At 37.1% G+C, this 16,310-nt stretch overlaps 1 protein-coding gene across 10 annotated transcripts in view; it reads left to right on the top strand.

The window, feature by feature from the left end:
* Window positions 1-786: 786 nt before the first annotated feature.
* Window positions 787-16,310, top strand: part of QKI (QKI, KH domain containing RNA binding) — a 173,905-nt gene continuing 158,381 nt past the window's right edge. For 6 of the 10 annotated variants that reach the window (XM_031937516.1, XM_031937511.1, XM_031937514.1 and 3 more), the window contains exon 1: window positions 1,118-1,440. In XM_031937516.1, the coding sequence (XP_031793376.1) occupies window positions 1,299-1,440 (142 nt within the window). In that variant the 5' untranslated portion in view covers window positions 1,118-1,298. Of the gene's footprint in view, window positions 1,441-16,310 lie in introns of all 10 variants that reach the window. The other 4 variants (XM_031937518.1, XM_031937519.1, XM_031937515.1 and 1 more) reach the window with 3 other exon arrangements.

Genomic DNA, 16,310 nt, shown 5'->3' with positions numbered 1-16,310 from the left:
GCGCCTCGCGCTCGGACCCCCGGGCTCGGCCTCGGCGGGGCTGCGCTCGCGTGCCTTTCCCTCTCCCCTTCTTTCCTTCCTTTCCTCCCTCCCTCCCTCCCTCCCCTATCCCCCTCCCACCCCAAATTCCTCTCTTTCTGCCCCTCATCCCACCCCACCCCATCCCCCGGGGGAGAGGGAGTCGCCGATTACAACTCCAGGGCCCCGAATAGAGAGGGCAGAAAGGGGTGAGCGGGAGGGCGAGAGGGAAGGGAGGAGCGGGAGCGTGAGGGTGTGGGGAAGACACCGACCGAGTCTCGGATTAACGGCCGCTTTCCCCTCCCCCTCCCGTCCCCCCTTCGCCCCGCCCCGCCCCGGTCTCCTCGCTGCTCCCCCTCCCCTTCCTCCCCCTCCCCTCGAGTCTCTTCCCCCCCTTCCTCCTCCCCCTCCCCTCCCCTTCCTTTCTACCCTCCCCTTGCCGTCGCCGCCGCCGCTGCTGCTGCCGCCGCTGCTGGCAGCGCCGCCTGAACTGAAGCGAACTCCACAGCCAAGTGAGTGAGGAGGAGGAAGAGGAGGAGAAGAAGAAGGAGGAGGAGGAGGAGGAAGGGGAGGAGGAGGAGCGGGAGAGTCAGTGCGCGGCGGCAGCAGCGGCAGAGGCGGCAGCGTCGGGGACCAGCCTAGAGAGACCCCGAGCCCGCGGCAGAGGCGGCGGCGGCGGAGCAGGCAGGAGCAGCCGGAGAGAAACCAAACGAGCAGCTCCAGCAGCAGCGGCGGCGGCGGCGGCACCACAACCCCGGCGGTAGCGGCGGCGGCGGCGGCGGCTCCTCCTCCTCCTCCCAGCGAAAGCGGTTCCCCCAGCGCCCAGAGCGGGGCCCCGCGGAGATAACCCCTCCTCCCCCCTCCCCACCCCGCCGGCACTCGTGAGGGGACGGGCTGAGCTGGGCAGCGGAGGCAGCACCGGGAGCAGCGAGCGGCGGGAGGAGGAGGAGGACGACGAAGAGGAGGAGGACGAGGCGGCGGCAGCGGCAGCTCCGGGACCCACGTTGTGGGAACAGCGGCCGCGGGAGGGAAAAGTGCCTGCGGGGGGTGGGGGGGGCAGAGCGGGCGGTTCGGTTTCCTGCGCTGTGGGGACAGTCGGCTTCCCCCCCTGCCCCCCCGTCTCCTCCTCCTCTTCCTCCCGTCTCCTTCCTTCCCCGCGGCGGGCGAAGATTGCAGACCCTCCCGGAGCAGCCCCCGGCTTCTTGGGGCTCGCCCCCCCGCCCCCTGTGCCCCCTTTTTCTTCTGTGGCGGCGGGCGGTGTGAGCTGCGGGGCTTGGAATATGGTCGGGGAAATGGAAACGAAGGAGAAGCCCAAGCCGACCCCAGATTACCTGATGCAGCTGATGAACGACAAGAAGCTCATGAGCAGCCTGCCCAACTTCTGTGGGATCTTCAACCATCTCGAGCGGCTGCTGGACGAAGGTAAAAGGCTCCTCCGCCCCCCCCCCCCCCATCCTGCCTTCTCGGTTTTGCCCCCGGGGCGCCGACGCCTCTCCCCAAGCGCCCCGGGGCCGGGGGGCTACTTGGGAGAGCCCGGAACCCCTGGGATCCGGGGCGGCTGGTGGAGGCCCAGGGCTTGCCTGCCCCAGGGGGCTTGGCCCGAGCGGCTTGGAGGTACCGGGAAAGTCCGGGGCCACTTGGGAGGGCGGGGCCCCCGGGGCCGGCCGGATGGCAGCCCTGCTGGAGGTTGGGCTCGGGAAGCTTTTGGGGAGCTGTGGAAAACTTGGTGCCGAGGACCGAGGGCCCGGGGCCCTGTCCGGTCGCTCCCCACCATTTTCCAGTCCGTCCGTCCCCGGTTCTGTGTTTTTCCATCCCCCGAGTTGCTTTGAGGAAGGAAAGCAGTCGCCGGGTAAGCGACCAGGTCCCGATCCCCCACCACCCCCGAGGCTTGGAGTCTGGATTGTAGAAATCTGGGGAAGCCGGGACTCGGGGCAGTGGCGGGGAAGGGAGCGCGGGCCCCTGGTGTCTCCCCGGCCCTCTCCTTCCCTTCGGAAAAGGAAGTTTGACCCAACCTAACAGAGTCTCCCAGTTCCTGCCCATGCCTTGCTCTGCCTTGTGGAATTCCTGGCCGAGAAGGGCGGGATTCAGTGCAAAGTCTGTAGAGCTTGCGAGTGTTGGGAGACAAGTTAGCCAGCGCGCATTCTTTGTTGGTGCTTAGACACAAATGCCTCCGTGGAGGAAGGAGCCGCTCTGTGAAGGACAGAATGGCAATTGAGTATTTTGTCTTTCTTGGTTTGAGGAAACAAAACCGTTGAGTTTAACTTCACTTTTTGGGGAGGGGAATGCCAAATGAAGGCGTTGTCGTGCTGGAGAGAGAGGGGGGCTCTGGAAAGGGAGCGGCAGGCAGTTTGGGGGGCCGAGGCCCAGGGAAGAAGCAGCCATAGTTAGGGACCCGAAGAACGGCGCTGGCAAACCCACACGTGATCTTTGGTGAACAAGTTTGGAGCTTTGATTTATCGTGTGGAGATTCATGGACACGATGAAAGGCGAATGTTGGATGCTTTTTGGAAATTGAGTCGCCAAGAGATCAGTGATCAAGAAACCTATTTTTTTTAAAGATGACTAAAAATTAAAGATAAGAGGTGGACAATGGATTTTTAAAGTTTCAGAAATAACTCAGTATTATTTAAATTTAGATAAAAGACCCTGCTGAGGCATGGGGGTGGGGAGGAAGCCCAGTTTTAAGTGTCACTAAAGAACAAAAGACCGGAAATGTCCCTGGTGATAAAAATGGTTAAAGAAGAATCTAAAAGGCCTTTGTAGTTCTGGAAATCTCGGGAATTAACTAGCGGTAGTTAAACCTATTAGTCCATTGTAATAACTCAGATTTTGTTGTTGTTTCAAAAAAGTTTTTTTTTTAAATTGACAAATTGTCTTTTTCCATTCTAAATAGTCATTTAACCTTTGCATGGTAGAACTACCGGAAAAGTAAAACTGCCCCTTTAAGTGTTTCTGCTTTTTCCTATTTGTGTTGGCAGTTGAGTGGAAGAATTGTGGAGGCAGAAAACTTTCTGGAATGTCCAAAAAAAAAAAAAGTTTCAGAACTCTTAAGTTGAGTCTTTCCAAATGTGAGCACTAAGGGGCGCTAGTTATTATTTTTTTTTAATCATGAGGAATGTTAGCTGTAGAATTGATGAGATTTCCAATATTTGTTCTAAATTGATTTGTTGAATTGTTGAAAATTCTATAATTCAGTCTTCTATGTGTAGACATGCACATGTTTCTTATAGGTAGTTGGTAGAGATTTTATGAAAACTAGTTAAACACTGTTAATGAATTTAAGTAGTTTTTTGAGATACCCCCTTTGGCAAATTTAAAGGAAGTATCATTTCAGGAATGAATTTTCTGGAAACGGTTCGTATTTTACACTAGATATATTTTAGGAGGAATCAATTACAACATTGCATTGAAGAGATGTAAAAAGAAATCAAAATGATTCTAAGACAAAGTAGTGCCAGTGTTTTGTGATTCTTATCTAGTGGTTGAATAAATGAGCTTACATGTTAAAAATTCAAACTTTTCAACAGATTGAATACAATTATGAGAAATCCCTATACTTTAGGAATTTTTCTGACAAGTTTTATTGTGCCAACCATGGGAAAAAAAAGCAAAGTAGTAATTAAACTTGCATTTTTAATATCTTAAGCACTTAATTGCTGTTGAGTTGTAAACATTTTAAAATTAACTCTTGTTAACTTTGAACCTTTACTTAAATCTCCAAAAAAAAAAAAAAAAAAGTTTGGGCACTGAAAATTAACAAACCTGGAGAAGCGAAATTTACCTTTTTCATTTTTTCGAAATGGAAAGCATGGAAAAATGGAAGCAGACATTGGATTTTTCCTCTTAATTTTAAAGGCTGAAGACTATATAAAATGTATCTTTTTTTAAAAAATTGCCATGTTCTTTTCCCTTCTGATGTTTAAAAAAATAACACAAGTTTAATCCTAAAGTATGACTTTGAATTTGAGTTATAATTTCTTCAGATCCCCAGGGTAAAGATTTGATTTATGTGGTAACAAGGATGTTTAAAATGGATGGCATAATGACTAGGAAGTTAAATTGTTATCAGACCAGCTCAAATCTGCAGAAAAGTTTTTCCTTAGTGTAGAATAAACACTTCCCTGCCATTGTTAGAAATGTTAAACTGATTTTTTTTTTCTGACTGCAAATTGATGTATGTATATCCATCTTAACTAATTCTGAAGTACATAAAATGTTTTGGATTTTTTTCCTGCCAAAATTATTGTGACTTTAGACAGTTCTTGTTTCTTTTTGTGTTTTTCTATCTTTTCAAACATAATTGTTTTTGTCAAGACTGTTAAGATTTATTCCTACCTTTGTATCAAAATAAGTTTTACATATGCAGATAAAATGCCTTTTCATTTTTGTAAGATTAGTGAAGGAAGATTGTGAATTTAATAAATGAACATTTTAGTTCCAGCAGTATTTTGTAGTTTTACTTAATGTGTATAGAGTATAGAAGAATCTAGCAATAGAGCATTAAAATGGCATTTTGATTTATAATTTAAAAATATTATTATTAAGATCGCTTATTTTGAGTTATATAATTATGAAAACCTTGGTATTCTTAAGAAAAACTTCGCACAAGTTTGCTTTAGATTAATTTATGCTTTTTATATTGTTTATAAAATACTATGTAGAATTTGGGTCCCTGTCAATTTATTCATATAGTACTGTCAAAACTTAAGCGTTTCAAGATTAACTCAACCTAGTGCTGCAGTTTATGGTTTTAAGAGGGAAGGATTTTCAAATGATTAAAAACTGAAAAACTCACGGGGAAAAGTATATCTAATGCAGATATATTTATACCCAAGTATTTAAGTTTTTCAAACAGAAAAACAATACATAATCTTATTGGCCTTATCTTGGAGGTAGTTTTCAAGTGGAAAAGGGAGATATCAGTTCATTTGGAATACCAATGGTGATTAGAATTTAAAATTTATTTTTATGTAAAAACCTTGACAATAAAATTTAATTTCATCAAGTCTTATATTAGAGTAATGAATTAAGTGGGAGAACATCAGATTGGCAGAATAACACTTGGAGATGAGTCAATTAGACTTTTGTTTATGGAAGGCAGAAGAAAAGCTACTAAGTAAACAAATTTTCTATTCCCTCATACTATTTGGGGGGAGTTAAAAACTGCTGACAACCATGGAAAAGCCATTTACATATAATAGGAAACATTGTATAGCCCCTAAATCTTCTAATTTTTGATTACTTGAAAAAGGGTTTATGCAGTTGAAAATGTTTATGTGCTTAGAAAAGAAAAAATCAGTTAAATCTTTATTAAGTGCATTGACTACTGTGTGTAAGATGATATGCTAAGTATTAGGGATGTAAAGAAAAAAAATCCATTCTATACTAGATTTATTTCAACATTAATTTTTTTGTTAAGTTTTTTTAAATGAACATAGAAAAATTTAGCATAGTGAATTAAATTTTTTCCCATTTAAAAAAAAGTGAATAGAGTATTCTCCCATTCAATTTTTATTTTAATGTTTGTGCCATTGATAGTGCATCCTTTTAAAATAGTTTAATTGCCTTGCTTTATAATTAATCATCAGGCTGTCTTAAGTGCTTATCTTGTCAAGAATACACTTATTATTTAATGACATACTTTGCAGTATTGTAAAATGGTGGTTATGTAAATGGCACAAAATTTCATCCTTGAAATTTTCAGGAACACTGCTGTCCTCCACCACTTAAATATTAAAAGTTTGGGTTGTGATTATTTAAAGGATTTATTTATATATTCATATACTTAACATGTATCTGTACATAAAATGCTCAGGAGAAAAAAATAATCCAGGAATTAAGATGTTGTTTTTATGCAAAAACCTTTAAAAGTTATAGTAAAAACAAGAATAGTAACCTATTAAGTGGTAAAAAAATGATATTTTCCTTCTTACCCAGGAGGTGTCAGCAGCTGTATAGAAAGTGATAATGGAAAGGAAAATGCTTTGACAGAATTTCTTTGATCTTATGGATTATGTTAATTAAAAACATGTGAAATTTTAACTCCAATATAAAACAAAAACTGTACAGATAGAATGTATGAACCTAGTGATACTGACTTAGGAAGCCAGCCTTCTTATTGATGAACTTTTAAATGATCATTACATTTAAGGACTAGGAAAAAATCATCACCCTAATATTACATGATGCAAATGGGTTAATATCTAATGAATAGGAACACTTAGAGGTGAGATTAGCTTTTTGCCGCATACATAACACCTTCCCCCTATATGTATGTATATATAGATGCTCTATATTAAAGTAGTCACTAATTTCACTTTTAAATGTTTTTTGGCACTTGTCTTTGGCTGATTGGATTGACATCTGAAGCTATATACAGCAGGAATTTGCTACAAAAATAGATGGTACATTTTTTGACAAGAGGATAGCCTTTAAAATGTCTTCTTCCTCTAACCTAATTAAACAAAATTCAGAAGTTTCTTATTGAGGTCACTATCTTTTTGCTCATAACTTTTTTCATTTCTTCAGTTTTGAGAGCTGTGTCTTAAGAGTTGATTAATTATTGAATGATGAAAAGTGTCTCTTATTTTTTTAAAAAATAGAAAAACAAAGTTGAACCGATGAAAGAGCTAAGATAGTGTTGTGATTTGATTGCTTAATGAGTTTAGAGGGACAATGTGAGATAAGGTGAATTAAACTTTGGTTTAATGTACTTAATTCAGTAAACATTTACTTCAGAAAAATTGACTTCTGGTGCATCTAAAATGTAAAAGTTGGTTCCCAACTGGGTAGGCTTCAGTGAATGTCATAAAATTTTATTGATTTTATTAATGCATGACTAATTTTTTGAAGCAAATTTTAATGCTAATGCATGGCTTGTGGGCTGTTTTGAAAATTTTGCATTTTGAGAGTTTTAACATTCTAAAATTCACATAACTGATGAATGTGGCCTTACTAATGGAACAATGACGGATTATGGACATAGGCACTTTTTGTGTATGAATATATGTGCAAATTTAAAAGAAAAAAGTTTTGGGGAATATTTATACCACTTGTGAAACAGCTTATGATTTGCATCTCCATTAGTAATTTTCAATTAGTAGACAGTAGTTTCTAGTATAAATCTTATCTATATCAGTAATAAAAAATGTTGGTTGTAAATTGCTAATTTATTTGTTTGACTTTTTTCCAGCTTAAGTGGGGTTTTTTCTTAAGAAAACAAAAATTGTATAGGAAATTCTTCATAGTATATAAGTTGTATGTTTCTTTGGGTGCCCAGTAACATTGATAAAAATAAATGACTATAATTCTAAAACAATATTTAGCTTGTTTTTTTTTATTTTTGTTAATTTAACAAATTACAATAATTTTTAAGAAAAATCTAAAATGGCAAAATATTTCAGATTTTTGAGAGTTCAAGTAATATAAATTGTTGCTAACAGTGAAAAATGATAGTAATATTTGGTCTGGGATATAAAGGGAAAGTTCATTCCATTTTTTAAAAAATAGTTTCTGAAATCTTACCTAAGATTATCACCTAACTTTGTTTTGAAATGTGCTTATTTTATGAAAAAAAAAAAAAATCAGAACCTTTTCCACCTTAAGCAATTTGAGTTTTTGAGTACCTATTGCATACTTGGCACAAAACTAAGAAGCATTTTCCGAATTTTAAAATATTAGCTTAGGTACAATACTCATAATTAGATAAAATAATTTAATGATAGTTTTAGACCGTCTCAGACTAGGAGTAGTTAACAACCAGGATCTGCATAGATCTTGACATTTCTTGGTATTTTTTGTCTTACGATGATTTAAAAAAAACTTTGATCTCTAAAGTGGGCTTCATGAGTTAAAGTGCATTTAAAATGTGTGGAATTTAGAAGTTAGATTTTGAGTTTCATAGATATTCTTTACCTACAGTTCAAAAAGACTATTCTATGTGCTCAGAATACAAAGATAGAAATGTAATTGTCCTTGACTTAAAGTTGTTTAGGAGTTGCTGGGGGTAGTGGGTAGGAGGGGTTAGAGACATGAGAAATACAGAGATAAATCAATTATGAAGTACTTTTAAAGAAGAGAGTTTTAAGAAATCAGGTTATGGAATCAGGGAAGTCAGCTTGGAAGAAGTGGCACCTTAAGACCTGAGTATGGAAAGAGGATAGTGGTGAAAGAATTTATTCATCTTGATAGACAACTTGTGTGAAGCTGGAATGTTAAATTCAGGGAATGGCCAATAGATCAGTTTGTCTTGAACATTTGGAGTTTGTGAAGGGTAATAATATGAAACGAGTCTGGATAAGATGGGTGGGAACCAGATTGTGAAGGATTTGAAATTTACATTCCAGGTTGAGGAACATGAGTGTGAGAGTGTGTGTGTCTGTGTGTGTGTGTGTGTGTGTGTGTGTCTGTATCCGTCTGTATGAATGTATCTCTTCATATTTTCTTTTTTCATTCTAGACATAGTGGGCCTGCACTGATCAGGGCAGCGATCTATTTGCTCAAGCTGTTAGAAAATTATTTTGTTAGTTGGAGAACGGACTGGAGGATTATTTAAAATGCTTCAGTAGTTCTTGGGAGAGCTAAAGAGTGAACTAGGATGATCGCAGTGTTGAGTGTAGAAGGGGGGGAAATGTGAAGAGGTATTTTAGAGGTACAGTTAAGAAGATTTGGTGGGATATGGATTGGGAAAGGGAGCAAGAAGAATCAAGGATGACTTTAATACATCAAGGATGTATTAAACATGGGCTACTGAAAGAATGATATTGTGCTTAAGAGATTTTCAGTTGTTCAGTTATATTTGGGGTTTTCTTTGCTAAGATAAACGAGTGGTTTGCCATTTCCTACTCTAGTACATTTTATAGATGAGAAATTGAGGCAAACAGGGTTAAGTGATATCACATGGCTGTTAAGTGTGTGAGGCCAGATTTGAATTTAGGAACATCTACCACAACTTGAGGCTAGTTCATTGTGTCACCTAGTACCTCTTTCAACTGAGATAAAATGTAAAATGTAAATGATGTGTGGATTTTGATAAGATAAATTCTTACCCTCTCTCCTCTCCCTTCCATTTGAGATGCTGATAGGATGGAAAACCTAGTATATGGATTTGGAGTCAGAGGACCCAAGTTTAAATTCATTTAGCCATATTTATTGTTTCAAGCTTCAGTTTTTCCATAGGTAAAGGGAGGTAGCAAATATCTATCCATTTCATAGGATGGTTTTGAGCAGGGCTTCTTAAACTTTTTCCACTCAAAATCCCCTTTTACCTGAGAAATTTTTGCCTGATCCCAGGCATTTAAGTATATAAAGTAGATATACAAATCGAACATTTGCTTATAATCATAATTTTCCAACTCCCACATTCAATTATATGACTCTCCAGTACCCAAAATTTGATTTTTGAGGAAGGAAAGCACTCTTTAACTGTTTAGTGGAGAAGTAAAATATTCCTATTTTATTATTATTATTGCCATTTACTGCTTTTGTTGGGGATTTTACTTTTTTTTTTTTTAACTATTGGATATGCAGAAATGTAAATAACTTGTTTCATAAGTGGTTTTTTAATTGGATTTTTTTTCATACAATAATACTTTTTTATAAATGCCTTGGATGTTTGTTAATGGAAGTTGTTATGGGATTTGAAAATTTTCAATTTGAATTTTTCCTTAGTGAGTAAGCAGAGAAATTTGATAGAATGAACAGTTTGTTGTAAAATGGAAAGAGCATACAACTAGGAATCAGAAGACCTGGGTTCTAGTTTGGTTCTAGTTCTTCTCTCCTTCAGTTTAATAGTGATTTGTTCTTGGACAAATCACTTTAATCTGAAGTTAAGTTTATTCACTCATAAAATGTGAGTGTATATACTATTTAGAATTATTTATACTCCAGAGAAAATGTTTTCAGAAATGCTTTGAAATACTATAACCCGTAATAAAACTGTAGTTTTATGATTGTTATTTAGCTAAACTAATCAGTGTGAGAATGAGAAAAGATAAGGTAGTGCAAAGCAATGGTATTTTTGAAAGACATGTTATGTTAAAAAGTATTTTAAGTTGGAGCTAGAAAGCTTTCTTTACAATTCCTTGTCCTTAGTTTCTTCATCTAAAATAAAAGAATTGTCTCTATCTCTGATGTCATTGACCTGACTATGATTTGTGTATTTTATACATATTTTTACCTTTGATTTGAGAAATTATAATTGTCCTGCTTTTTTGAAAGAAGCAGTCTATCTGCTGTTGAAATGGAAAGAAGAAAATTGAGAATTACATAAACTTTTTTCAGAACATATTTCTTTTTCTATCTCTTAATGTTATTTTTTCCCCATTACATATAAAGATAGTTTTCAATATTCATTTTTGTAAGATTTTGAGTCCCAAACTTTTCTCCCTCTCTTCCTTACCTCCTCCCCAAGATAGCAAGAAATATGATAGAGGTTACACATTTTTAATCATTTAAACGTTTCCATATTAGTCTTGTTGGGAAAGAAAAATCAGAATATAAGGAAAAAACATCAAAAGTGAAAATACTATGCTTTGATCTACATTTAGTCACCATTGTTTTTAATCTGGATGTGGGTGGCATTTTCCATTACTAGTCTATTGGAGTTGTCTTGGATTACTGCATTGCTAAGAAGTGTTGTCAATCAGTTGATCTTCACAGTGTTGCTATTCTCCTGGTTCTGCTCACTTGAGTCAGCATCAGTTCATGTAAATCTTTCCAGGTTTAAGAGCAGATTTCTGTAACCTGGATTTTATGTAACCACTCTAAATTCCAAAGACAAATAAAAAAAAAAAAACTTATTTATTTAAAGGCATTGTTTTGAAAATATTCAACTTAAATTGTAAAAAAAAAATGTTGGCCTTAATCTCGGAGTGAATAAATTGCACTATTTAATTGTAATGTGCAGTAACCTGAAATTTAGTAAACTTGTTGCAATTTTTTATCTTTTAATATTTTTTGAATAGAAATCTAAAAATGCTTTTATTTGACTTCCTTTCTTTTGTAGTAATTTAGATGAGCAGATATTTAAGTTCTGGTTATAGAAGATCTTTAAATAAAAAAATTTCTAAAAAATGCAAATTAGGATTTTTTGCTTTATTAAAGGCCTCAGCTAAAAATTCTATTAATATTTTGTTTCTCTACCTTCCCCATTTGCAATACGGATTTATGTATCTATTTTTAAATTTTGTTAAAAATTCACTCCTCTTGGGATATCCATACAGCTTTTTGTTTGATATATGTCTATAAAGTATAATTCTTACTTATTGCATGTCTCTTGAACTATATTTTGAGAATTTGATATGACCATTTGCTATAGATTAGAATTTGGTGCTTGGCCTTTGATACTTGGCTTTGTGGATTCCAACTAAAGATGTTTATTTAAGTACTCTAATAATAGTAGTAGTGTATTGTGAACCTTACTTTCCTTATATATACATAATAGTAATAATATTGGACAGCTAGGTGGCATAGTAGATAGTGGGCCTGGAGTGACCCGATATGGTGTCTGCTTCATTTGTAAAACAGGGATAAAAATGGTTAATTTACAAGGTTGTTGTGTGACGATCAAATAACATATTTGTAAAGCATATAAGTGCCTGGCATATAATAGCAGGTGCTTAATAAATTTTGTTTACTTCATCTTCTATCTTATGGGCTGTCAAGGGTTTTGTAAGCCTTATAGCACTATACAGTTGTTAGTAGTTAATAATGATAAACAACATATAGTACTTCATAGACTTAGAAAGTATTTTCCCGATAGGAAGACTCTGAAGAAAGATATGATTATGTTTTTATTCCTTTTTTCCTGATGAGGAAATTGAGGGTCAGTGGTTCATTTATCCAGGGTTACTGAACTTAAGAGACAGAGCTGTGACTGATACAGGTATTTTTGACTCTTATTCCAGGACTCTTGCATGCTATCTCTAAAAATACTTGTAAAGTGGCTTCATGTCATGGTATCCAAAGTCAGGGTTATAAATAACATCTAGAGATCATAGGATTTAATGCTGGATGAGACTGGGGTCATGTAGCCCAACTCCTTCATTTTGTAAACTTAAATGAAGCTTTGAAAGAATTGCCTAAGATTGGAGTTAGCAGAAAGGGGATTCAAAACTAGATCTAGTGAAGTTTAAGTACTCTTAATATCTAGTTTAGGGTTGCATACTATTTTGTACATAAAATGCAACTAATAGTGAAACTCATTGGGTATGTGTCTGCATGTATGTATATACCTCATTTAATGGCCAAACCCGAAACTACTGCTGCTTTTCAGTGTAGAGTATTAAAGGAGTACTGATTGCAAAGAGGTGTATACTTCCAGACTTTCCAAATATCAAGAGTATGTGTTTTAATTTTAAGCAAGTCTGACTTTGTGACCAACCATTGACTAGTCTACAGTCTGTGAAACTAATTTTGTTGTTTGTGATATTTTTGAAATTTTTGTATTTGTAACTATTAAATTTTAAGTTTAGAAACCAAATAAATATTATAGTATGAAATGTTGATCTTAATAAATGCTGCTAGCTGAAGAATTATAGAGACATAGAGACTTTAATCTGTTTTATAAAAGATAATTAGATAAAAATGTTATTAAAAGATAAACTACTGACAAGTTTGGAAGTGGAAAAACAATTTTTTTGACATCAGCTGGGGAAGATTAAAGTTACTTTTTGAGATAAAGCAAATAACTTGATAATTCTTCAGTAGAGAATATTCTAAAAGAAAAATATTCACTTCAGCTTCTGTCTGTGTACTCATTTTACTCATTCATCATAATAATATGAAGAAATAAGGCCCAAACCTTTAGGGATGACAACTGATGTGTAGGTATTCACACAGTAATTAAATGAGGAACCTATAGTCCCTTGCTTGCTTAAATAGAATAGTGACACATACATATAACAATATTCAAATATTTAGTAGCATAAAGTAGCAGATATAATGTATAATTTTTTTTTTTTTTAAGGAGTTTTTCAGTTTGAAAAGCCATGTTTGGAAGAGTTGGCATTATAAACTTGTAACTTTGAAATGCCCAAATTTTGAAAACTTAAGGTAGTGGTATTTTTTGAAGAATAGTTATAGCCATGGAATTTATTTGAATAAGTTGTTGTAAAAGTTTGTTAAATTGAAAAATTTATATATATATTTTTTGCATTGCCATTTTCCCAGTATATAGCTCTTTTTTCCTCTTGTGCCCCATCCCCCAGAAGCATCCATCATAACAAAGAATTAAAAGGAAGGAAAAAAAGCAGTGAGACTAATCTCCACATCTAAAAAGTTTGAAGTGTTTCATATCCTGCTTCCTTGACTGTAAAATAGTCAGGAGAGAGGTGAGAATGGCAAAGTACCATTATGTATCATTGGGGTTGTTTGTTATAATTTTTTTTCAAGCTTCATTGATACTATATTTAATGTGTAACATATATACTCATCAATGACTTTTGTAGAAAGGATTCTAGAATTTAAGTTCTCACAGTCCTGTTCTCTCCTAGAAATCAAACATGGTATCTGTTACTACCAGGAAAGCGAATCTGTAAGCAATTATCCAGTCATCCAGCATTTAGTCAGTACCTGCTACAGCAGCAACAGAACCCCCACAAAGAAACCAAAACCCACAACAGCAACCCTTTTCTTAAGAAGCTCACAGTCTAATAGCTTGGGATACTTAGTGACCCCAGTGACTATAGGTAACACTTTCATAAATAAGCAAGAGGGCATTTAACCATTGTGATTTCACATTATTTTTTATTGTTTTATTTTTGTTGTATAAGTAAACTCTTACAGGCCTATCAAACTAGAAGGACTTAAGGATTGTAGTCCTGAGAGCAGCTTAGCGTCTGGTACCAAAAAACCACATTATCAGGTTAACCATGGAGTAATATTCCCTTCTCTCCTCCTTCCCACCCCCCTCAAACTTCATGAATCCATCTGTGAAGGTATAGAATGATGGGTCAGTAAAGGGAAGTACTCAAACATATGGCCACTTTCTTTGGTTTGATAGTTTTTGAAGTGTCATTGTTTTTGTGTCCTCCTGCTTTTGTTATAATACTTTACACTGATGGTAAGTTCTTTGAAATTGGTTATAGGATTCTTCCTTCCTCTCTGTTTTCTTCACTCCCTCATAACATGTGGACTGATCCCCTTGGTTTGCTCCCAGCACTTATTCTGTCACCTTAATTTCTCTTTATGAAGGTCCCCAGGAAAATGTTGTTAAAGAATGTCGATCTTTTTCTTTACTGTATCTCATAAGTACACCTGAGAGGAAAAAAGCACCTGACTTCCTTTCCCTCCTTTTAAAAAATAGTTTCTGTAGATTTTTAAGCTAGTAATTATAGGGAAACCATTAACTAAGTAACAAAATAATGTACAAGTTAAAAAGTACAGGAAATCTAATCTTGTGGTATCACAACATAATCTTTTGAAAGGAAGGATGTGAATGGCACTTCCTTGATTTTTCTGGACTTCTTTTGTGACTTATTTTTCCTGTTCTTGTTCTTGTTTTAAAAGATTCAAAAGGACAAAGAAGGAAAAGTTTTGATCGGGAATAATTATCAGAAAATTTATTATCTTTACTAAAATGTAGCATTTGGAATCATTTAGCTTAACTAACACAGTTAAAAGGACACCCAGTACCTTTTTACTGTCTTCGAAGCTTTGTCTAGATTAGAAGCAAGAACAAGCTCTTCAGGCTCTTAACCTGAAGTACTGATGTGGTTCTTGTTGAGTTTTCTTAGTATCCTTCAGAACACTATCTCCCTTGCTAGCTTCTACTTTTACATTTGGACCTTTGGATAAGGGAATAGTACTTCCTTAACCAAGTCCTGAAGATTTTTTTTCCCCTTGGGTTTCAGACCATATTGCACTGAACATAACTTTGCTTCTTAATGTAATTTTCCAGGAAATTTTATGACTTCAGGTCCTGTAATTTCAGACTCACCTCAAGAATTTTTAGGTATTGGGCTAGTATAGTTTTGTATACCAAAGACAAAAGCCAAAGAGGAGGTATGGGTTTAGTTGCACACTAACTCTAATTTTGAGGCACCAGTTGCTAGCATCCTGGAGTGTTCTGGAAAAGCTTTCTGTAGAAAGTAGTATTTGAGCTGAGTTTTGAAGGAATCTGGGTTATAAAGAGCCCGAAGTGAAGAGGAATTGCATTTGAGACCAAGGGAGGATAGTCATTGTGGTAAAGGACAAAGATGAAATTTATTGTATTGTGAAGAACATTTTAAAAAAGATAATTTAGGGGCAGTGAGGTGGTGCATGGATAGAGCACCAGCTCTGAAGTCAGGAGGACTTGAGTTCAAATATGAACTCAGACTCTTAACATTTCCTAGCTGTGTGACCTTGGGCAAGTCGCTTAACCTCAATTGCCTTGGGGCGGGGGGGGGAGAAGATATTTTGGTTAGACTGTGTGTAGCATCATGAAAGAGAGTATATATGTAAGAGTGGAGAGGTAGATCAAAGTCAGATTATGAAAATCTTTATATGTCAAGCAGAGCAGTTTATATTCAACTCCTATTTGATATGGAAAGCCACTAGATTTTGATTTGGGGAGTAGCATAGTCATGTCTTTGCTTTAGGGAAAAAAAGACTTTTGTAGCTGTGTGGAGGATGGATTGGAGAGGAAAGAGACTTGAGGCAAGGGAATGAACTAAAAAGATATCTTAGAAAAGAAACAATGAGATCTTGACTATGCTGTATGAATATAGGAATGCATAAAAGATGACACTGTGGAAATAGAAATGGCAAGACTTGGCATCTGTTTGGATATGTTTTTGTTGTTTGTCTTTTGAAGAGGATCGTGGCATCAGAGAGGTGGTGCCATGATAAGCCAATGAATTGAATTTAAGTGAGGGGGGGCTGTACAGAGGCACCTTTCTTCTCCAGGGTCCCCAGGATTAAATGTTAAGATACAGATAGATCAAAATGACTGGAGATGGCCCTGTATGCAATGGGAGACCTTGGCCTTTTTTTAAGCTAAGATAATTTAGGATAAAGTTGAAAGAAGAATTTTCAGTATTAGAAAAATAGAGGATTTGAGGGAGAAGGACTAACAGAAGGCAAGTATGCCACTAGTGAAGTGTCTTAATTGTTTGAGTGTAAGAGGTGTAGAACTATATAGCCTTCAGTGAAACGGGGTTAGAGGAAACTTCTAGATGGGAATTTAGTATATTAATGAATTTTATTTATGCCAAAATCTTTACTTGGTTAATCTTGTGTCAAATATCCTTTAATGGTAAATACCTAAAGTTCCAGTAGATGGGGTTGTTAATTCATGAAAGCATTTTTTC

Source organism: Sarcophilus harrisii, chromosome 4 (assembly GCF_902635505.1).
Source record: "Sarcophilus harrisii chromosome 4, mSarHar1.11, whole genome shotgun sequence".
Classification (NCBI taxonomy): domain Eukaryota; kingdom Metazoa; phylum Chordata; class Mammalia; order Dasyuromorphia; family Dasyuridae; genus Sarcophilus; species Sarcophilus harrisii.
Note: the sequence above shows the minus strand (reverse complement) of the source record. Positions and strands in the feature narration are given on the sequence as shown.